Source organism: Urocampus carinirostris, chromosome 16 (assembly GCF_059441175.1).
Source record: "Urocampus carinirostris isolate Australia breed hairy pipefish chromosome 16, RoL_Ucar_1.0, whole genome shotgun sequence".
Taxonomy (NCBI): domain Eukaryota; kingdom Metazoa; phylum Chordata; class Actinopteri; order Syngnathiformes; family Syngnathidae; genus Urocampus; species Urocampus carinirostris.
The window spans coordinates 7,607,051-7,631,202 of NC_142364.1; the positions used below are offsets into that span (position 1 = coordinate 7,607,051).

The 24,152-nt window shown below is 39.2% G+C and overlaps 1 protein-coding gene across 1 annotated transcript in view; it reads left to right on the top strand.

Annotated features, from left to right (window-relative positions):
- Positions 1–24,152, top strand: part of unc5cb (unc-5 netrin receptor Cb) — a 297,939-nt gene that overhangs the window by 187,365 nt on the left and 86,422 nt on the right. Inside the window, exon 3 of the mRNA XM_088319989.1 lies at positions 13,912–14,142. Coding sequence (XP_088176115.1) covers positions 13,912–14,142 — 231 coding nt within the window. The remainder of the gene's footprint in view (positions 1–13,911; positions 14,143–24,152) is intronic.

Sequence of the window (24,152 nt, forward strand, 5' to 3'; positions counted from 1 at the left end):
AAAAGTATATCCATGAGATTTTGTTGTACTAGACACAAGAGGAGAAGAGGATTTGTAAAATGTATTTAATGGGGAAGATAAAGGGGTAGGGAAATTAAGCATCTACCCCTTTTCGAACATGTTATGTAACATTATTTTGTCCTGTTTTTATTTTATTTTCAAAATAAAGTTTTCATTCATTCATTCAAGTCACTGTTGGGGCAGTTACCCTATGCTAGCGTCCTTTTGTATGTCTCAATATGCCGGTTATCCCCAAGGGAGGAAATACGAGCGCTAAAAGGATAGCAGCCATTATGGAGGTCATCCTCTACCCATCCTCTATCAGGAATCAATAAATCGCCCCCGTAGATAACACGTGTACGCACGTTTTCGGATGTGAAAGCATTCAGATCGGACACCGGCCACCGATTATTTAATTTCCTCGAACGGAGGTTGCTGTTAGAAAATTGTTTGCGTTTTGTAGCGTCATCAATTTTGTTAGCTTCTTTTGAATCTTTCATCTGGGGCTGAGGTTTTGGCTTGATTCCTAATCACTTATTCATTTTTCTTGTGTTCTCTCTGCGACTATATGCAAATGCACGACCTTATAACATTCGGGAAAGTCCAGAAGCACGAAGTTATTCGATGCAGGCTTCTGCCGAGTATGCAAATTTCCAAATGAACCGAAATTCCGAAATTTCCAAACCGGAGGAAGATAGGTGGACGCTGGATGAACGCTTCCTGACTTTAGTAGGTTTTGTAGAGGTGAAATTGGGCCTGAAAAATACAGCCCGACTCGACCTGGCCGTCAGGTTATAAAAACCCGAACCAGCTTGACTAATTAACATGACTTGAGGGACGAGGAAACCTGAGTTTTCAAATTTTATATGTGAGGACTCGGGAGGAGGATTTTGGCCCGCCCGCCACGCACAATGCTGTCTATCGTGGTATGCTGCTCCTCCACAAAGAAAAAAGAACATAGAACAATGACTGGTGTAATTATTTTAAAAAGGAAGCGAGAGAGCGGCCCCGCCTGAACCCGAACGTAATAATTGACATTTAAGACCTGACCTGACCCAAAATTTGAGCCCAAAATCTTACCTCTTACGTTTTGGGATGATTGCCTTCCCCAGGAGAAGAAATATGAGCACTTAAAAGGATCGCAGTCATTGTGGACGCCATCCCCCACCTTCCCTCTATCAGGAATCAATAAATCTCTCCCGAAGATAACGTCCAGACACACGGTTTCAGATAAAAAGGCATTCAGATCAGAAGCCGGCCCCCGATTATTTACATACTTCACGTGAAACTCATGACTTGAGGGACTGAGTAAAACCAAATTTTCATATCTTATTTGTGAGGACTCGGGAGGAGGAAAGAAGTCTGCCTTTTTGTGTACAACAGTGCCGCTGAGCGCTTCCGCCGACGACATGCTGCTCCTCCACATCGTAAAAAGAACATAGAACAATGACGGGTGGATAATGATAATAAAATAAAAGGCAGCGAGAGAGAAGCCCGGCGTGAACCCGAACGTAATGATTGACATTTAAAGCCCGACGACACCTATATTTTGGGCCGGGGATGGGCCTAGGATCTTACCTCTCACGTCTGGAGATGATGGCCTTCCCCTGGAGAAGAAATATGAGCACTTAAAAGGCTTGCAGTCTTTGTTTACATACTTCACGTGAAACTCGTGTAGTCAGTGGCTCACATCGATTGAGGCGCACACTGGATGAACTCTTCTTCACTTAATCCTTTGCTATGTCTTGTAGAGGTAAGATTGGGCCTAATAAATCCAGCCCGGCCCTGCCTGTGGGTATAAGGGGGCGGCAGTGGCTCAGGAGGTAGAGCGCTCGTCTTGGGATCAAGAGATCGCAGTTGGAATCCTGGCTTCTCCGTGATACATGTCTAAGTGTCCTTGGGTAAGACACTGAACCCCTAATACCCCCAATAAGCAGGTTAGCGCCTTACATGGCTGCAAGGCGGCTATTGGAAAATGTGAAGCACACTGTAAAGCGCTTTGGGAAGTCTTGACGTGAAAAGCGTCATATAAATGCAGATCATTTCATTTTCATTTCATAAAAGCCCCGAAAAAGCCTGAGTCCGACCAATTGACTTGACTTGAGGGACCGAGCAAAACCAAATTTTCATATCTTATTTGTGAGGACTCGGGAGTAGGAAAGAAGGCTGCCTTTTTGAGTGCAACAGTGCCGCCGTGCGCTTGCACCGACGAGCGTGCATGCGTAAAAGGAACATAGAACAATGACGGGTGGATCAGTGTTGATTTTACTTCTGAAAAGTGATGAGTCCCGGGGACTCGCATGCTCAAAAATCTATGGGTCCCAACAGAGATCTATGGGTCCCCAAAATGTAGTGTTATCGAGGTTGAAATTGTAAATCAGTGACAAACATATAATAAAAATCTATATATTCATTCAGTTTTAATCATCAAATTATTAATTTATTTTCTGCATCAAATTATTGTTAATAATATACCGATTACAGGGATAACCACAAACCTGTCTTTTTTTCATTTTCTCCTTTTATACTTCCTTTTTTTCTTAACTTCTTTATACAACATCATCATTCGTAATATAATGCATCAAAGCAAGTGAGCCGTTTGAGAGCCGGCTCTCTTGAATGAGTTGAGCTGAAAAAGCCGGTTCTCTAAAAAGAGACGGACTTTTCACCACACAACCCGAGATTGGCGTGCAGACGAAAACTCGAACCGCGAGACCAAAACAACATCTGCCGGGTCTGCCTGACGAAAAGTTTGGAGTGCGGTAAATCTTTGTTTAAAAAAAAAAATGTAATCGGGTAATCGTGACAATTTTGTGTCAAAAAAGTTGCATCCCGGGGACGCACGTTGATCTGAGACGATACGTCCCTAGCAAAAATGATGCGTCTAGGACGCACGTACGCGGGCAAGCGAGAACACTGTTGGATAATTAAAACAAAAGGCAGCGAAAGAGAAGCCCAGCGTGAACCCGAACGTAATGATTGACATTTTAGATCTTACTTCTCAGGTCTTGATATGATGGCCTTCCCCAGGAGAAGAAATATCGCCACTTAAAAGCATAGCAGTCATTGTCCCACCCTGCCTCTATCAGGAATCAATAAATCACCCCTTAAGTTAACACCCGTACAAACGTTTTCGGATATGAAAGCTTTCGGACCGGAAGCCGGACACCGATTATTTACTTTCCGGCGCTAAAAGACGAGGACAGGAGGCGCTCATCGATCGGGGCCGGCTCTGGATGAAGGCTTCTTTACTTAATCCAATACTAACAAGCATCGAGCGGAGCGACGTCGTTAGCATCGATTTGTGTTCACTCGATATAATGGGGAGGTGTGCTGGATGCTGATTTATAGGCGCGCTTGATTTAGGCCGGATTTATGCCGCTTCAGTCTGTGGCACGGTCGGATGCTTTATACTCTGCTTTACCAGTTGGTCGTAAAACTGCTTTGGTGCTTCTGTGTCACCGCGTATCAAAACGGGGACAGAGAAAGACCTCCTTGTGGTCTACTTAACCGCACAGCCACTTGTTGTTTTTTTTTTTGTAAATGAAAAACCTACAATACTATTTCTGGATAGCATAGATCAGGGGTGTCAAACATGCGGCCCGGGGGCCAGATCAGGCCCGCTAAGGGATTGAATCCGGCCCGCGAGACAACGCTCAGAGAAGCGCAAGAGAAAAACGAGCTGGAGGTCTAAATATGTCCACTTGATGTTGCCAAAGCCAGGTGCCTCTCACAAAGACGGTGTACTTGTATTTCTTCTCTCTCTCTCTCTCTCTTTCTCTCTTTCTCTTCCTCCCTTTTTCTCTCACTCTCCGTGTCTCTCTCTTTCACTTTCTGTGTCTCTCTCTTTCTTTGTTTCTCTTTGTCTCTTTCTCTCTCTGTGTCTTTTTACCTTCTTTTGCTCTCTCTTCCATTTTTCCTTTTCTCTCTTTCGCTCTCTCCTGCTTTCCCCTTCTCTCCTTCTCTCATTCTCTCCTTCTCTCCTTCTCTTTTCTCTCCTTCCCCCTTTCTCTCTTTCTATTTCTCTTTGGATATCATTCTTTCTCTCTATTTCTTTCCCCCTCTCTCACTATTTGTCTTTATATCTTTTTTGTTTCTCACATTCTCTCTCCCTCTCTCTTCTCTCTCTCTCTCTTTCTCCCTTCCTCTCTTTCATTGTCCCACCCTCTCTCTTTTCTCTCCTTCGCTTTGTCTTATTTCTTTCTCTCTTTTTCTTTCTCTCTAATCTACTAGTCCGGCCCCCGAGAGAATGTTTGTTCTATCGTGTGGCCCCCGAGGTAAAATGAGTTTGACACCCCTGGCATAGATAGAAAAATAATGCATCTTACAATCAAAGTGAAGAAAAAAAAAGTCTTTAATCCCACTTAGAAATCATGGAGGGGTCTGAAATTTTCATCATAGGTGCATGTCCACTGTGAGAGAGCTAAACTAAAAAGAAAAATCCAGAAATCACAATGCATGCATTTTTTACAATTTATTCGTGTGATACAGCTGCAAATAAGTACCGTAAATTCCGGACTATAGAGCGCACCTGATTATAAGCCCCACCCACCACATTTTAAGAGGAAAACCGATTTTGTACTTACACAAGCCGCACCTGTATATAAGCCGCATGCGCCCACATGAAAAAATGTAACACAAACACACAATAAACCCAAACCCGACTTTAAGTCCCGCGATTGAAACGAAATGTCCTTCATTAAAGTACACGGTCCAAAAATCACAGCCGGCAAAATGAACAGAAAATGATACCGGTACTTAAGGTTTGATGCAGACCTGCAGAGTCCGGGTCCGTTGAAAGTAATCCAAGGAAAAAAGTGTACCTTTCCAAAGCTAAGGGTGGGAAAAATATATATCCACTAGATATATATCTCCTGACGGACAGACTTTTTCGTTTCATAAATCTAAGACACCACGACAGTCCTCCTTTGAAATCGGGAATTTTCTTTTCGGTGGCGATTGTTTTTGTTTTCAGTCTTATCTGCACAGTCGAAACACCTGGGCCATCTGCTCTCTGTGTGTCTTCTAGAAGGTCTTCCAGTTCGGGCCACCTAGTTTTATTACCTCGGAAAGCTTTTTTCGCCTTTTTACATTTCTCCAGTTCTTCCTGCTGTCGTTTCCAGTGTCTTACCATCGATTTGTTTATGCCAAGTTTACGTGCAGTAGCTCTGTTTCCTTCTTTATCGGACTGCTCGATTGCTTTTAGCTTGAAAGCTGCGTCATGTGCCTTTCTTTTTGCATTTTGCATGATGAGGGAATTTTTGCGCTAATTTAATTCATGCACAAGCTCTTTGCAGTCTTCCTCGGCGCATATATTCCACCGGTCTAAATCTTACCTTTTGTACTCGAGCGCCGAGTGGAAAAAAGTAGCGGTTTATAGTCCGGAATTTACGGTATTTGAACACCTACGTATCATCTAGAATTCGGACCCTAAACGACCTGTTGGTCCACCCATTAGAAGTCCGCCTGCGCTCCATGTATCATCCTGAATCAGATGAACCTGTTTGAGGTCCTTAGCTGCATGAAGACACCTGTCTACCCCATACAATCAGTAAGACTTAAACTTGTAACATGGCAACGACCAGAGAGCTGTCAAAAGACACCAGAGACAAAATTGTGCACCTCCACAAGGCTGGAAAGGGCTACGGGGCAGTTCCCAAGCAGGTTGGTGAAAAAAGGTCTACTGTTGGAGCAATCATTAGAACATGGAAGAAGCTTAACATGACGGTCAATCTCAATTGGAGTGGAGCCCCATGCAAGATGTCACCTTGTGGGGTCTCAATAATTCTAAGACAGGTGAGGAATCGGCCCGGAACTACATGACAGGAACTGGTCAATGACCTGAAAAGAGCTGGGACCACCAATTCCAAGGTTACTCTCGGTAATAGACTAAGACGTCATGATTTGAAATCATGCATGGCCTGAAAGGTTCGCCTGCTTAAACCAGCACATGTCAAGGCCCGTCTTAAGTTTGCAAATGACCATTTGGATGAAACAGAGGAATCATGGGAGAAGGTTTTGTGGTCGGATGAGACCAAAATAGAACTCTTTGGTCATAATTCCACAAAGCGTGTTTGGAGGAAGAATAATGAGGAGTACATGCTAAAGAGCACCATCCCTTCTGTGAAGCATGGGGGTGGTAGCATCATGCTTTGGGGTTGTTTTTCGGCACATGGGACAGGACGAGTGCCCTGCATTAAACAGACTAAGGCCGTGTATTGTGAGATTATGGGGAAAAACATCCTTCTCTCAGTCAGAGCATTGCAGATATGTTATGGCTGGGTCTTCCAAAACGACAATGACCCGAAGCACACAGCCAAGAAAACCAAGGAGTGGCTCGGTAAGAAGCATATCAGGGTTCTGGCATCGCCCAGCCAGTCTCCAGACCTGAACCCAGTCAAAAATCTTTGGAGGAAGCTCAAACTTTGTGTTTCTTAGCCCCAACCTGACTGATCTAGAGAAGATCTGTGTGGAGGAATGGGCCAAAATCCCTCCTGCATTGTTTACAAACCTGGAAAAAAACTACAGGAAATGTTTGTCCTCTGTAATAGCCAGGGTTGGGTAGATTTACTTTAACTGGATTACTTTCAATTACTTTTGGATGACTCCAATACCAAATATGCTAATAAAAGACAAAAGAAACTAAATATGAACAAAATTATGACTCATAACACGTGGTAAGATTTCTCTCCTGGCTTTGATCTCTTTGATCTCCGGCTTGCCAACATCATTTTTGTCGTTCCATGCATTCCGTTACTCCCCAAGCCTGCATATTTAGTTTCTTTTGTCTTTTATTAGCATATTTGGTATCGGAGTAATCCAAAAATAATTGAAAGTAATCAAGTTAAAGTAACCCTACCCAATCCAGGTAATAGCAAACAAAGGCGACTGTACCAAATATTAACATTCAATTTCTCAGGTGTTCAAATAATTATTTGCAGCTATATCACACAAATGAATGAGTTCTGGATTTTTCTTTTTAGTTTATCTGCCTCCCATGCGACATGCAACTACGATGAAAATTTCAGTCCCTTACATTATTTCAAAGTGGGAGGAAAAGCAAAATAGCAGCGTGTTCAAATACTTATATGTATATATATATATATATATATATATATATATATATATATATATATATATATACTATATGTATTATAGTACTTATATGTAGAAACCCGGAGGAACAAATAGACACCTCACTCTCCAACTCAGCCTGAACATAGTTCATCCCTATCTCAAATCCTTTGACAGAAATGACTAGTTTCCTTTTCCCCGACTCCATTTTTTTGCGAGGAAATAAACAAATACTTATATCTATATATATATATACTATATGTATTATTTTATACTAGCAGAAACCCGGAGGAAGAAATAGACACCCCACTCTCCAACTCAGCCTAAACATAGTTCATCCCTATCTCAAATCCTTTGACAGAAATGACTAGTTTCCTTTTCCTCGACTCCATTTTTTGCGAGGAAATAAACAAATACTTATATGTATATATATATATATATATATATATTATACTATATGTATTCATTTATACTAGCAGAAACCCGGAGGAACAAATAGACACCTCACTCTCCAACTCAGCCTGAACATAGTTCATCCCTATGTCAAATCCTTTGACAGAAATGACTAGTTTCCTTTTCCCTGACTCCATTTTTTGCGAGGAAATAAACAAATACTTATATGTATATACATATATATATATATACTATATGTATTATTTTATACTGGCAGAAATCCGGAGGAACAAATAGACACCTCACTCTCCAACTCAGACTAAACATAGTTCATCCCTATCTCAAATCCTTTGACAGAAATGACTAGTTTCCTTTTCCCCGACTCCATTTTTTGCGAGGAAATAAACAAATACTTGAAGCATGAAATAAAAAATACCGACAAGCCGCCTCTAAGTATGACGTAAAGCAAATGTATGGCCGCCGGTCCCCTCCTCCACAATCTTCCCCGGCACAGTAAATCTACTTGAGGCGTGCGAGGGATAGTGGAGGGCTTATCTGGGTGTCACGGCGTTGACATTCAGAATCCGTTATCACCCGTCGCTCTCACACACAATAGGATATATATGATCTGTGAAAAACACCCCCGCAAATATCTCACCTTACTCTATGGATGCTGTGTAATAGAGCTAACGGTGGATTTACAGTAGATGGTATATGCAGGACGGGCCCCAGCCTTCATGGGGCCCTAAGCAAAATGAGATTTGGGGCCCCTAATTACTTGGTTCAGGGTGGGGTATGGTTACTTTAACTTGACTACTTTCAATGACTTTTGTATGACTCCAATACCAAATATGCTAATAAAAGACAAAAGAAACGAAATATGAATAGAATGATGACTCACAACACGTGGTAAGCTCTCTCTCCTGGCTTTGATCTCTTTGATCTCCGGCAAAATTAACATAAAATGCGACAGAAACATATCTACCAAACATATCTCTGGCGAGAGATTTGTCTTGAAAAATATTTACACACGTTTGTTTTGTAGTGTTACTGTAGTTCTATTTCTGTTCTATTTTTGTAGTCTTTTTAAGCTCAGCGCTCTCATTTTTCCTTTGTCAGTCCGTCAACGAACCTCTGCCCCTGGCTCTTTCTTTAAAAATTTTGATCATGGAAAAATAAATGGTTTCAGTAGGACAGAATTGGACGATAAATGCAGATTTTCATAACGTCCACATGATGGCGACAAAGTATCAAGTGGATCGAGTCCGTAATAATAATAATAATAATAATAATAATAATTTCCTTTGTATTGTCATTCTTTGTAACAATGTACACAGAACGAAATGTCGATACACCTGACCCGTTGTAGCGGGTCGATGCAGCCGCAGCCAACAGAGGGCGCCGCCATTATACCAATTAGGTATGTCTCAGCCGAGGCACGAACCAGCGACCTCCCAGTCTCAAAGCGGGCACACTACCATCTAGGCTACTGAGCTGGTCCCTACTGTTGTGCAATAAAACGGCAACAGTATTTTTCTAAATTACGATTTGACGATACATTAAAAAATAAAGGATAATGAAGTATCGTACTTTGTCATACAAATACTTGAGCCTGTACGTTGGGTTTTTTTCTTAAGTAAAAAATGAATTAAGGTTTGTACTTTTTTTGACTACAATGCAACTTTTTGGAACGCAACCCCCGCAAAAAAACAGAAATTACTGTATACACTCCTTGTTGAAATTGGCGATCAATCAGACGCTGTTTTTTCAGCTAAAACCTCTCAACCATCACTATAATCCCGCGCAGCGGCCTCAAACTTGTGTCTAGCAAAAAAAATAAAGGATAATGAAGTACAGTACTTCGTTATACAAATACTTGAGCCTGTACTTTGGGTTTTTTTCTTAAGTAAAAAACGAATAAAGGTTTGTACTTTTTTGACTATGGTGCTACGTTTTTGGAACGCAACCCTGCAAAAAAACAGATTACTGTATACACTCTTTGTTGAAATTGGCGATCAATCAGACGCTGTTTTTTCAGCTAAAACCTCTCAACCATCACTATAGTCCCGCGCAGCAGCCTCAAACTTGGGTCTAGCATTTATCTGACTGCTTGGGAATTAGTATGTTTGATCGCTAAAATGTTAGCGCCCCCTTGCATCAGGCACAAATGCAGGTCGGAGAAGGAGTCGGGTAGTTTTTTTTCCTAGTACCTTCAACTACCTCTTCCATTCATGTACTAGAATATGGACGCTGATGAATTGGAATATCTGTGGGTGAGTTTGGCGCTCAGCCCCGAGGCCGCCTCAGATCTTCGGGATCGAGAGAGAAACGAAGGAGAGGGATAACGGCTAACGCAATCTTTAATGAGTTTCCGTCGGCTCCGGGTTTTCTGGGTCACGGTCCCTTTGGCTGAAAACGTGGGCGGACTGAAGCCGTAGTCAGAAGTGGAGAATTGCAGGGTTCGTACGGGTGCTTGAAATCCTTGGAAAATGCTTGCGTTTCAATGTTGTGTTTCGGAGGTTTAAATATTAGTTGAATTCTGGGTGATGTGCTGGTGAATGGTTGAAATTGTTGCTAGGTTTCTCAACAAGTCTGCTTATAAATGATGGGTTTGTTTTGCTATTGCCGCTGGCATTAGTTTGTACGGTATTGTTCTGTGAAGCATCATCTCCCCCTACTTGATTTTCATACTGCTGTGCAGTGGAAGGTATTTTAATTGTCATGTTAAGTTTGTTATATTTGCTCGGTCCATCCTTGAAAATGCTTGAGTTTTACTGTTGTGTTTTCAAGGGTTGAAAAGTGTTTGAATTTTGGGTAAAGTTCCTGTTAAATGCTTGAAATTGTTGCCATGTTTTTTAACAAGTCTCTGGTGGATTTGCTTTGCATTTCTTCTTCCCCCGTGGTTAACGGCAGATGTCTCTCTCTCTCTCTTTGTCTCTCTATGTCTCTGTCTCTCTCTGTCCGTCTCTCTCTCTCTCTTTCTCAATTTCGCTCTGTCTCTGTCTCTCTATCTCTCTTTCTCTCTCTCTATCTCTTTCTCTCTCTGTCTGTCTGTCTCTCTGTGTGTCTCTTCTGCTCTCTCTGTCTCTCTTTCGCTCTCTGTCTCTCTCTCTGTCTCTCTGTCTCTCTCTCTGTCTCTCTGTCTCTCTCTCTCTCTCTTTGTCTCTGTCTGTCTCTCTCTCTGGCTTTTGCTCTCTCTGTGTCTCTTTTGCTCTCTCTGTCTGTCTCTCTTTCTCTCTCTCTCTCTGTTTCTCTCTCTCTCTCTCTTTCGCTCTCTCTGTGTCGCTTTTGCTCTCTCACTCTCTCTTGCTTCCTTCGCTCTCCCTCTCTCGCAGCCTTCTCTCTCTCTTTCTCTCTCTCTCTGTCTCTCTCTCTCCCTCTCTTGCTTCCTTCTCTCTCTCTCTCTCTCTCTGTCCCTCCCTCTCTCTTTTGCTCTGTCTCCCTCTCTTTTGCTCTCGCTCTCTCTCTCTCTCTCTCTCTCTCTCGCTTCCTTCTCTCTCTCTCTCTCTCTTTCTCTTGCTCCCTTCTCTCTCTCTCTCTCTCTCTTTCTCTCTCTCTTTTGCTCTCTCTCTCTCTCTTGCTTCCTTATCTTTCCCTTCCTCGCTTTCTTTCTCTCTCTCTCTCTTTCTCTCTTCCTCTCTCACCTCCTTCTCTCTCTCTCTCTCTCTCTTTCTCTTCTCACTCTCTAACTCTCTCTCTCTCTTTCCTCCTCAAGATTTAAACAGCATATGTCTTGAAAAATGCACACACGAAATTACAAATCACATGTGTACATTGCAAATATGTGTTTACTCTGCAAAATACTTGATCCACACCGGATTTCTTTCTTTCAATGGTACTGGAGAAATCTGTATCGAAAGTCCTTGAAAAGTGCTTGAATTTGGCCATGAAGAAGACGTATGAACCCCGGAATTAGCATTAGCTTAAAGCAGTCAGGATTCCTGTACATCTCAAGAAAACAAGGTCACTCGGGGTTCTTCATCGTCGGCTGCAAAGTAAACAAGACCCGGCGAGGACGGTCACGGTCCCCCCCCTCCCCTAACCCCTTCGCCTCGCTCGCCTTTTCATTTCCCAGCAATCATCTCGGGGGGGCCGTGGCAGGTATGGAGGCCGAGATAACATTAGAGAGACATCACAGGGAGATATCTGGACCGGGAAGAGATTATTCGGTGCCGCAAAGGCAACCGCCAGGCAACCCCTGTCAGACATCAAGGCTCCGGCATGTCCGTGCGGGACGAAAGGGGGACAGGGGGGTGGAGGACACAAGGGCAAGGACCAATTGCTGATGGACTGATAAACTCCATTTTTTTTTTTAAGTCCTCCTCGACAAACGGGGATTCCGATCGGAAGATTAGCGCTTAAACAATTTGAAACTAGCGTTGCTGGAAGAACAGCCGAATTGAGGCGAGACATCAATTTTTGGGTGGCATTTCCCTTTTGGGCAAGGTCGATTACCTCTGGAGTGACCTACCTGATTGTTTGTAAAATATCGTGATATTGTCCTGAGAGAGTAGAATGTCTTTCTGGGAATTCTGCTGAATCAGTTTTTGGGTGGCATTTCCCTTTTTGGCAAGGTCAATAACCTCTAGAGTGACCTACATGGTTACTTGAAAAAGAGTGTGATTCTGGCCAAACTTGTTTTTGGGGCTGAAGGAGTAGAATGTCTTTTGGGGAAATTTGCTGAATCAATTTTTGGGTGGCATTTCCCTTTTTGGCAAGGTCAATAACCTCTAGAGTGACCTACATGGTTACTTTAAAAAGAGTGTGATTCTGGCCAAACTTGTTTTTGGGCTGAAGGAGTAGAATGTCTTTTGGGGAAATTTGCTGAATCAATTTTTGGGGGGTATTTCCCTTTTTGGCAGATTCAATAACCTCTAGACTAGAGTGACAAACATGATTCCTTGTAAAAGAGTGTGATTCTGGCCAAACTTGTTTTGGCATGAGAGAGTAGAATGTCTTTCTGGGAAATCTGCTGAATCAGTTTTTGGGTGGCATTTCCCTTTTTGGCAAGGTCAATAACCTCTAGAGTGACCTACATGGTCACTTGAAAAAGAGTGTGAATCTGGCCAAACTTGTTTTTGGGCTGAAGGAGTAGAATGTTTTTTTGGAAAATTTGCTGAATCAGTTTTTGGGTGGTATTTCCCTTTTTGGCAGATTAAATAACCTCAAGACTAGAGTGACTAACATGATTCCTTGTAAAAGGGTGTGATCCTGGCCAAACTTGTTTTGGAATGAGAGAGTAGAATGTCTTTCTGGGTAATCTGCTGATTCATTAAAATCAGAAATGTTGATTTTTTTATTTATTTTTTTCAATTTCTCGACTGACTCACTGCCTATACAACTTGTTGATTCACTGTTGTTCCGGCGTTGGAGAGTTGAATGTCTTTCTGGGAAAAATGCTAATTAATGAAGACTAAAAGTGCTACAAATACTTGTTGTTGTTTTTTCACATATAGATCCACCCATCTAATTGTTTTCAAGACATTTTGTTGAATTGGAAGGTTGTTTTGGCCTTGAAGAGGTAAATGCCTTTCTGGGAAATCTGAGTCATTAAAACCAGAAATGCAGAGTTTGATTTTTTGGGGGGGGTCAGTTTTCACATGCCTGACTGGCTATAAAATGTGGTGTTGATATTCTGTGTTGTTCTGGTGTTGGAGAGTGGAATGTCTTTCTGGGGAAAAAATGCGGATTTAGTAAGACCAAGAGTGCTACTAATACGGCAATTTGTAAGCTTTAATGGGAAATAAATAACAGTCTCCAGGAAAGCCAGAAGAGGAGAGTAGACTTGGTCAGGATGAAAAAAAACGGGTCGAAGCCAGGAGAACAGACGGGAGCAAAAACAGGTGGGAATCAGGGTCGAAAAAGCTTGCCTAGAGTACACTGAGGTTCGCAGACGGACTGCTTTTGCTCCCATCTGTTTCCCGGCTTCGACCCGTTTTTTGATCTTGACCATGTCTACTCTCATCTCCCGGCTTTCGACTCGTTGCTGATCCCGACCATGCTCTCCTGACGCAGTTACTGACCCGTTTTTTCCGTTCCCGACACCGCCATCGCTCGCCACGGAAGTGCCACTTCCGCGCTCAGAGCGACCTTTTTCCAGCGACCAGCGATCACCGGATCGTGGGGGGGCAATCCTTTTCTTTCTTCCCAAAAAAACTGAGAGAAACGTAACGCAAGTGGGTCCTGTCACCGTTCTGGTCCTGACAGTTAGACTCCTGTTCTCTTGATCAGCACTGGATTTATTCTTTTAATGGTACTGGAAAAAATGAAATATTGGCTTCGAAAGTCCTTAAAAAGTGCTTGGATTTTCCCATTAAAACAGGTGTGCGAACCCTGTATATCGAAGTTCTGTGTTTAAAGATGCTCAATGGGGATTATTAAATTAATACTAACCCTCATCCCTCTCCTTCCCTATAAGCTCATCTTTTTTCTCCTCTTCCCCAGTGGACGACGACTTCATCGGTTTGAGCGAGCTGCCGGAAACGTTCCCCTCGGATCCTCCGGAACCGTTACCGGTTTTCCTGATGGAACCTGAGGAAGCTTACATAGTCAAGAACAAGCCGGTCAACCTCTACTGCAAGGCCACGCCCGCCACCCAGATCTACTTCAAGTGCAATAGCGAATGGGTGCACCAGAAGGAGCACACCGTGGAGGAACGCGTGGACGAGAACTCGGGTGAGGTTTCTTGAAAAATTAACGCAACGATCTCACGAAATCAGAGTGATATCACGCGCGTGGTCGTGGTTTTCATAAACTGTGTGACGAAAATGTCGAAAGTCAGAAAAGAGATGTTTCAAATACAGTCCAAATGCCAATCCAAACCTCATACAAGATTGAAAAAGAAGAGTTTGGTTGAGCAAGTATAAGAATTTCACACACATGCACACGCAGCAAAAGGAGCTGCAGTAAAGATTTCGGCCAGAAGATGGCGTCAGAAGGTAGAATATTTTTAAGTCAAGTCAAGTCATGTTTTTGTGTGACGGCCTTAATCAGAATGAGTCTCAAAGGGCTGCACAGACCACAGACTATTACAGACTATATACTGTTATCACACCATCCCCTGATCTAAAACCTACATGAGGGCAAGGAAAAACTCCAAAACCTCAAGTCATGTTTATTCGTATAGCCGTCAATCACAAAGAGTCCCAAAGGGCTGCACAGACCACAGATTATTGCAAACCACAGACTATTATCACACCATCCCCTGATCTAAAACCTACATGAGGGCAAGGAAAAACTCAAAAACCTCAAGTCATGTTTATTCGTATAGCCGTCAATCACAAAGAGTCCCAAAGGGCTGCACAGACCACAGTTTAATGCAAACCACGGACTATTATGACACCATCCCCTGATCTAAAACCTACATTAGGGCAAGGAAACACTCAAAAACCTCAAGTCATGTTTATTCGTTATAGCCCTCAATCTCAAAGAGTCTCAAAGGGCTGCACAGACCACAGATGATTGCAAACCACAGACTATTATCACACCATGCCCTAATCTAAAACCTACATGAGGGCAAGGAAACACTCAAAAACCTCAAGTCATGTTTATTCGTTATAGCCCTCAATCTCAAAGAGTCTCAAAGGGCTGCACAGACCACAGATGATTGCAAACCACAGACTATTATCACACCATGCCCTGATCTAAAACCTACATGAGGGCAAGGAAAAACTCAAAAACCTCAAGTCATGTTTTTTCGTATAGCCCTCAATCACAAAGAGTCTCAAAGGGCTGCACAGACCACAGATTGATGCAAACCACGGACTATTATGACACCATGCCCTAATCTAAAACCTACATGAGGGCAAGGAAAAACTCAAAAACCTCAAGTTATGTATATTCGTATAGCCCTCAATCACAAAGAGTCTCAAGGGGCTGCACAGACCACATATTAATGCAAACCACAGACTATTATCCCACCATCCCCTGATCTAAAACCTACGTGAGGGCAAGGGAAAACTCAAAAACCTCAAGTCATGTTTACTTGTGTGGCCCTTAATCACAAGGAGTCTCAAAGAGCTGCACAGACCTCATACTATTGCAAACCACAGACTATTATGACACCATCCCCTGACCTAAAACCTACATGTGGGCAAGGAAAAACTCAAAAACCTTAAAGTCATGTATATTCGTTTAGCCCTCAATCACAAAGAGTCTCAAGGGGTTGCACAGACCACAGATTATTGCAAACCACAGACTATTATCCCACCATCCCCTGATCTAAAACCTACACGAGGGCAAGGAACAACTCAAAAACCCCAGCATGAGGAAAATGAAGGGACTTTGACAAGGGACCGCACATGAGGTTCTCCCCCTTCCAGCATGACCAGGCTGCATATTTTTAGACAGAATTACGCTGTTGAATTGTTAACTGTCTGTACTTATCCATCCATCCACTACTCTCACCATGCTGCTTCACTATGCGTACTCAGGGACCGCCTACAAACTGTCAATCGCAGGATACAGGAAGCAATGTTAGGGGCTTCTAAGTGTAGACAACGATATGATCAAAGCCACTCCTCCCATCCAACAGTGATTTTTTTTTTCATACTAAAATCATTCCCAGAGGCCTGATACCTGAAAACATATTTATATCTTATGGCATTTAAAGTTATATACACCAGTTTTAAAACTACAGTGTCAAATATTTTACCTCTAGATAGCGCTGTGTTGTCTGGTGATACACGGCACTGCATGGTGGCAGGATGCCGGGCAAAAATGGCGCCGACCTAAGTGGGGATTCCACTGTGTCGAAGAAACAGAAATTTCTGGACCTATGATCTTTTTTTATTAAAAGATAGATAGATAGATAAATAAAGTATTTATCTATCTATCTATCTCTCTATCCCTCTCTCTCTATCTCTCTTTCTCTATCTCTATCTCTATCCCTCTATATCTCTCTCTTTATCCCTCTCTCTATCTCTCTATCTTTATCTATCTCTCTATCTCCATCTCCCCTTCTCTCTATCTCTATCTCTCTCTCTATCTCTCTGTCTCTCTATTTCTCTCTCTCGCTCCATCCATCTCTCTCTATCTATCTATATCTATATCTTTATCTCTATCTCTCTTTCTCTCTATCTCTATCTCTATCCCTCTATATCTCTCTCTCTTTATTCCTCTTTATCTCTCTATCTCTCTATCTCTATCCATCTCTCTATCTCTATCTATCTCTATCTCTCTATCTCTCGCTCTATCTATCTCTCTCGCTCCATCCATCTCTCTATCTCTATCTATATCTTTATCTCTATCTCTCTTTCTCTTTATCTCTCTTTATCTCTATCTCTCTCTATCTCTATCTTTATCTGTCTCTCTCTATCCATCTCTCTATCTCTATATGTATATCTATCTCTATCTCTCTTTCTCTTTATCTCTATCTCTATCTTTCTCTCTATCTATCTCTCCATCTTTCTATCTCTATCTCTATCCATCTCTATCTATCTCTATCTATCTCTAGCTTTTAGTAAAAAAAAAAACATTGGTATGATAGTTCATAATATTCATGTATTCAAATGAATGATTTTTTCTTTTACTGGATGAATGTTTTTTGGAACCACTAGGAGGCACTAAATATTACACTGTGTCTTTAAGAAGGACTTTAAATACAAATTTTGATCACAACGAAATATTATTATGAGTGGAATAATGGATTAATTTATAATTTCACCAATTTTTTACACTGCGGCCGCGCTGAATATCAATATTCAATACGAATTTCAGAATATACTCCAAAAATCCCTTTACACTAGTCCTTTAATAGTCTCGTTTTGGATTTTGCCGTGCTGATTATCAATCTTCAAAACGAATCGCAGACAAAAAATGAATAAAGCGAAGGCGTTCTGAAGTTTTTTGGCGTAGCTTATTGTTATTGCGGAGAAGGCGTTTTAAAGTTTCGGTTTTTCCTTGACCTTTTGTGTCGAAGGCTTTAGCGCTAAAAGCATCGACTCGGAGGAAAAAAACCGAAAACGCCCACACGTCGCCACGGCGATACCCTCGTAAGGCCTTCATGCAGGCCCCCCGGGCTACTTCCTGCTCGGAGATTCATTCATTGGCTGATCTTGACCCTCGTCCTACAAACAAACACAAATATCCTTGAAGTTGGCACACGCCACTGGAAATTTCAAGAGAGGTTTTTGAAACGATATACCTCAACTTTGCGGAGTATGCTTTATTACACGAGTGGGTAATTATTTGGGGTCGGGGGCCGCATTGGGTTCAAAAATATGGCCGAGGGGCTGATCCTGGAAACGTGTCCCGTTTTTTTCTCATTTAATATCACACAAAACAAATCCTAGAAATATTACAAAAATACTACTGGAGAATTCAAGTAGTTTTGTAGTATTTCTCCAGTACTATTTTTCTAATATTTCTGTAGTCGTATATTTGTATTATCATTCTGTGCGGCCCCTTCTCAAGGTTTCTTCATTTTCCTCATGTTGAGGTTTTTTTGAGTTTTTCCTTGCCCTCATGTTGGTTCCAGATCAGGGGATGATGTAATAATAGTCTGAAAAATAGTCTGTGTAATAACCTGTGAAGCTCTTTGAGACTCTTTGTGATTAAGGGCTATACAAAGAAAATTGACTTGACTTGACATGAATAATTATACATACAAGTTATCTTTCTTTATATTTGGTTTTAAGTAGATTACTTTCATCAAATTGGTCTTGAAACTCATATTTAGAGCAAAATAATATATAAGGTCCCTGTTTTAAGCAGTGAATTTAGTATTTATTTTTTGTATTTTGTATTTTTACTACTTTGATAGTATTTTTGTAGTATTACTGTAGTTTTGTCATTATAGTAGTTTTGTAGTATTTCTGCAGTAGTATTTTTGTAATATTCTTTGTAGCATCTTTCTAGGACTTGTTTTGTAGTAGTGTTTTTGTATTATGGTATTACTGTACGGTAATATTGGAGTATTTGTTTGGAAGTATTGTAAATAATCTCTAGAGGATTTTTTTTTAGTATTTATGTCGTATTTTTTGCAATATTACTGTAGTTTAGTATTTTTGTAGTATTTCTGCTGGAGTATTTTTGTAATACTTTGACAGAATCTGTGTAGCATATTTCTAGGATTTGTTTTGTAGTAGTGTTTTTGTATTATGGTATTACTGTACGGTAATATTGGAGTATTTGTTTGGAAGTATTGTAAATAATCTCTAGAGGATTTTTTTTTGTATTTATGTTGTATTTTTTGCAATATTACTGTAGTTTTATTCTTTTAGTATTTTTGTAGTATTTCTGCTGGAGTATTTTTGTAATACTTTGACAGAATCTGTGTAGCATATTTCGAGGATTTGTTTTGTAGTAGTGTTTTTGTATCATAGTATTACTGTACGGTAATATTATATATAATAATATAGTATTTATTTGGAAATATTGTAAATCTCTATAGGATTTTTTTCTAGTATTTATGTTGTGTTTTTTTGCAATATTACTGTAGTTTTATTCTTGTAGTATTCTTTTGGTAGTATTTCTCCAGTATTATTTTTGTAATATTTCTAGGATTTGTTTTGTGTGATAATTCTGTAGTAGTATAGTTGTATTATCGTATTACTGCATGGTGATATTGGTGGGTTTTTGTGAAAGTGTTTTAAAGAATTTCCATAGGATAATTTTGAAGTATTTCTGTAGTATTTTTTGCAATATTACTGTAGTTTTATTCAGTGCACTCGCTATTAGAGCAAAATAATATATAAGGTTAGGTACATGTTTTAAGCAGTGAATTTAATATTTATTTTTTGTCGTATTAGTTGAATTTTTAGTACTTTGATGGTATTTTTGTAGTATTACTGTAGTTTTGTCATTAAAGTAGTTTTGTAGTATTTCTGCAGTAGTATTTTTGTAATATTTCTACAGCATCTTTCTAGCACTTGTTTTGTAGTAGTGTTTTTTATTATGGTACTACTGTACGGTAATATTGGAGTATTTCTTTGGAAATATTGTAAATAATCTCTATAGGATTTTTTTTAGTATTTATGTTGTCTTTTTTGCAATATTACTGTAGTTTTATTCTTTAAGTATTTTTGTAGTATTTCTGCTGGAGTATTTTTGTAATACTTTGACAGAATCTGTGTAGCATATTTCGAGGATTTGTTTTGTAGTAGTGTTTTTGTATTATGGTATTACTGTACGGTAATATTGGAGTATTTGTTTGGAAGTATTTTAAATCATTTCAAGGATTTTCTTTAGTATTTATGTTGTATTTTTGAAATATTACTGTAGTTTTATTCTTGTAGTATTTTTGTAGTATTTCTGCAGTAGTATTTTTGTAATATTTTGACAGAATCTGTGTAGTATATTTCTAGGATTTGTTTTGTAGTAGTGTTTTTGTATTATGGTATTACTGTACAGTAACATTGGAGTATTTGTTTGGAAGTATTGTAAATAATCTCTAGAGGATTTTTTTTTTGTATTTATGTTGTATTTTTGAAATATTACTGTAGTTTTATTCTTGTAGTATTTTTGTAGTATTTCTGCAGTAGTATTTTTGTAATATTTTGACAGAATCTGTGTAGTATATTTCTAGGATTTGTTTTGTAGTAGTGTTTTTGTATTATGGTATTACTGTACAGTAACATTGGAGTATTTGTTTGGAAGTATTGTAAATAATCTCTAGAGGATTTTTTTTTTGTATTTATGTTGTATTTTTGCAATATTACTGTAGTTTTATTCTTGTAGTATTTTGTAGTATTTCTCCAGTAGTATTTTTTGTAATATTTCTAGAATTTGTTTTGTGTGATCATTCTGTAGTAGTACAGTTGTATTATCGTATTACTACATGCTAATATTGTTTTTTTTTTTTTGTGAAAGTGTTTTAAAGAATTTCCATAGGAGAATTTTGTAGTATTTCTGTAGTATTTTTTGCAATACTACTGTAGTTTTATTAGTGCCATGTGCAATTTAAGAAGAATATGCTGTAAAGCCTGCTCTTGTCTTGAGATATTGTCATTATTATATTGATTTTTCCTTTATATATTTTATTATTTTTATATCGTTTTTTTCTATATTTTTGCCGCACTTTCTGTTCCCTTGTGTTTAAATATTTAGTACCAATTTTTATTGTAAATATGCAAGGTTCAACAAAAACAAAACTGTCTTAGGGCGCCCTCTGTTGGAATAAAGTACTACTACAGGTTTGCAACTACATCCAATGCATCCATTCGCATCGACTAACCTGCTAAGTCTATCTCGCTCAACACGATGACTCGATGTGGTCTTTAGAGGCTTACACTTTTAATAATCGATTTGTTGTTGCAGCCCTAGTATAAATTATGCATGATAATCGAAAAGTATATATCAAAGGACGATTTTTATGGGGGATGCGCCTTATAATCCAAATATCGAGAAATGACGTTGAACTAAAATCAATCTGACTTTGAAAAAGGATCTGGAAGGAGAGAGATCGAATCTCCAGCCGCATGAAGTCACCGGATGAGGTCAGCTGAGTTTATTTCGAGCGCGGCTCTCCGGCCTCGCTGATCTTTCTGGTACTCTGAAAAAAAAAAATCACGTCATGAAGTCTTAGTAAGAGCCGTGAAGTCACAAGTGACTCCCGATGTCGGCGCGTCATCGGCGTTATCCGCGACCATCGAATTTTGTTCAAAATAATCGCAAATTGAATAGCAGAGTCACCGGCTCTTTAACTCCACCCGGGGGAGTAAAAGCCCGCATTAAACCCCACCCCCGCATTTGCATGTTACCTTATTTTTATTACAGTGTGTATTTTCCGTAGCACTATTTAAATACTCTATAGCAAAACGTTGTATTGGGTATTTTTGTATTCTTCTTCTTTTATTTTATTTTATTATTATATTTTTTAACACAAGGATACTACTGGAAGTGTGAATTTCCCTACGGGGATGAATAAAGTATCTATCTCTCTATCTCTCTATCTCTATCTCTATCACTATCTCTATGTATCTATCTAGCTATCTATCTCTATCTATCTATCTAGCTATCTATCTCTATCTATCTCTATCTATCTATCTATCTCCATCTTACTATCTATCTATCTCTATCTATCTCCATCTTACTATCTATCTATCTCCATCTTACTATCTATCGATCTCCATCTTACAATCTATCTATCGCCATCTTACTATCTATCTATCTATCTATCTATCTCTGCATCTCTATCTCTATCTCTCTATCTATCTCTGCATCTCTATCTCTATCTCTCTATCTATCATCTATCTATCTATCTCTATCTATCTAGACGTCTTTCTAGACATCTATCTAGACATCTAGACATGTATCTATCTATCTGTCTGTCTGTATCTCTCTATCTATCTATCTAACTATCTCTATATCCCTATATCTCTATCTATCTATCTCCATCTTACTATCTATCTATCTCTGTCTATCTCCATCTTACTATCTATCTATCGCCATCTTACTATCTATCTATCTCTCTATATCTATCTCTATCTCTATCTCTCTATCTAGCTATCTAGCTAGCTATCTCTATCTATCTATCTAGCTAGCTATCTCTATCTATCTAGCTATCGATCTCTATCTATCTCTATCTATCTATCTATCTCCATCTTACTATCTATCTATCTATCTCTATCTATCTCCATCTTACTATCTATCTATCTCTATCTATCTCCATCTTACTATCTATCTATCGCCATCTTGCTATCTATCTATCTATCTATCTATCTCTCTATCTATCATCTATCTATCATCTATCTATCTATCATCTATCTATCTATCTCTATCTATCTAGACGTCTTTCTAGACATCTATTTAGACATCTAGACATGTATCTATCTATCTGTCTGTCTGTATCTCTCTCTCTCTATCTCTCTATCTATCTAACTATCTCTATATCCCTATATCTCTATCTATCTATCTCTATCTATCTATCTCCATCTTACTATCTATCTATCTCTATCTATCTCCATCTTACTATCTATCTATCTATCTCTATCTATCTCCATCTTACTATCTATCTATCTCTATCTATCTCCATCTTACTATCTATCTATCTCTATCTATCTCCATCTTACTATCTATCTATCTCTATCTATCTCCATCTTACTATCTATCTATCTCTATCTATCTCCATCTTACTATCTATCTATTTTCATCTTACTATCTATCCATCTATCGCCATCTATCTATCTCTCTATCTATCATCTATCTATCTCTATCTAGACGTCTTTCTAGACGTCTTTCTAGACATCTAGACATGTATCTATCTATCTGTCTGTCTGTATCTCTCTCTCTCTCTCTATCTCTCTATCTATCTAACTAACACTATATCCCTATATCTCTATCTATCTATCTCTATCTATCTCTATCTATCTATCTCCATCTTACTATCTATCTATCTCTATCTATCTATCTCCATCTTACTATCTATCTATCTATCTCTATCTATCTCCATCTTACTATCTACCTATTATATCTATTTCCATCTTACTATCTATCTATCTCCATCTTACTATCTATCTATCTCCATCTTACTATCCATCTATCTATCTATCTATCTAGCTAGCTATCTCTAGCTATCTAGCTATCGATCTCTATCTATCTATCTATCTCTATCTATCTCCATCTTACTATCTATCTATCTATCTATCTCCATCTTACTATCTATCTATCGCCATCTTACTATCTATCTATCTATCTATCTATCTATCTCTCTATCTATCATCTATCTATCATCTATCTATCTATCTCTATCTATCTAGACGTCTTTCTAGACATCTATTTAGACATCTAGACATGTATCCATCTATCTGTCTGTCTGTATCTCTCTCTCTCTATCTCTCTATCCATCTAACTATCTCTATATCCCTATATCTCTATCTATCTATCTCCATCTTACTATCTATCTATCTCTATCTATCTCCATCTTACTATCTATCTATCTATCTCTATCTATCTCCATCTTACTATCTATCTATCTCTATCTATCTCCATCTTACTATCTATCTATCTCTATCTATCTCCATCTTACTATCTATCTATCTCTATCTATCTCCATCTTACTATCTATCTATCTCTATCTATCTCCATCTTACTATCTATCTATTTTCATCTTACTATCTATCCATCTATCGCCATCTTACTATCTATCTATCTATCTATCTATCTATCTATCTATCTATCTATCTATCTCTCTATCTATCATCTATCTATCTCTATCTAGACGTCTTTCTAGACGTCTTTCTAGACATCTAGACATGTATCTATCTATCTGTCTGTCTGTATCTCTCTCTCTCTCTCTATCTCTCTATCTATCTAACTAACACTATATCCCTATATCTCTATCTATCTATCTCCATCTTACTATCTATCTATCTCTATCTATCTCTCTCCATCTTACTATCTATCTATCTATCTCTATCTATCTCCATCTTACTATCTACCTATTATATCTATTTCCATCTTACTATCTATCTATCTCCATCTTACTATCTATCTATCTCCATCTTACTATCCATCTATCTATCTATCTATCTATCTATCTATCTATCTATCTATCTATCTATCTATCTCCATCTTACTATCTATCTATCTATCTATCTATCTCCATCTTACTATCTATCTATCTATCTACCTATCTCCATCTTACTATCTATCTATCTCTATCTACCTATCTCCATCTTACTATCTATCTATCCATCTCTATCTATCTCCATCTTACTATCTATCTCCATCTTACTATCTATCTC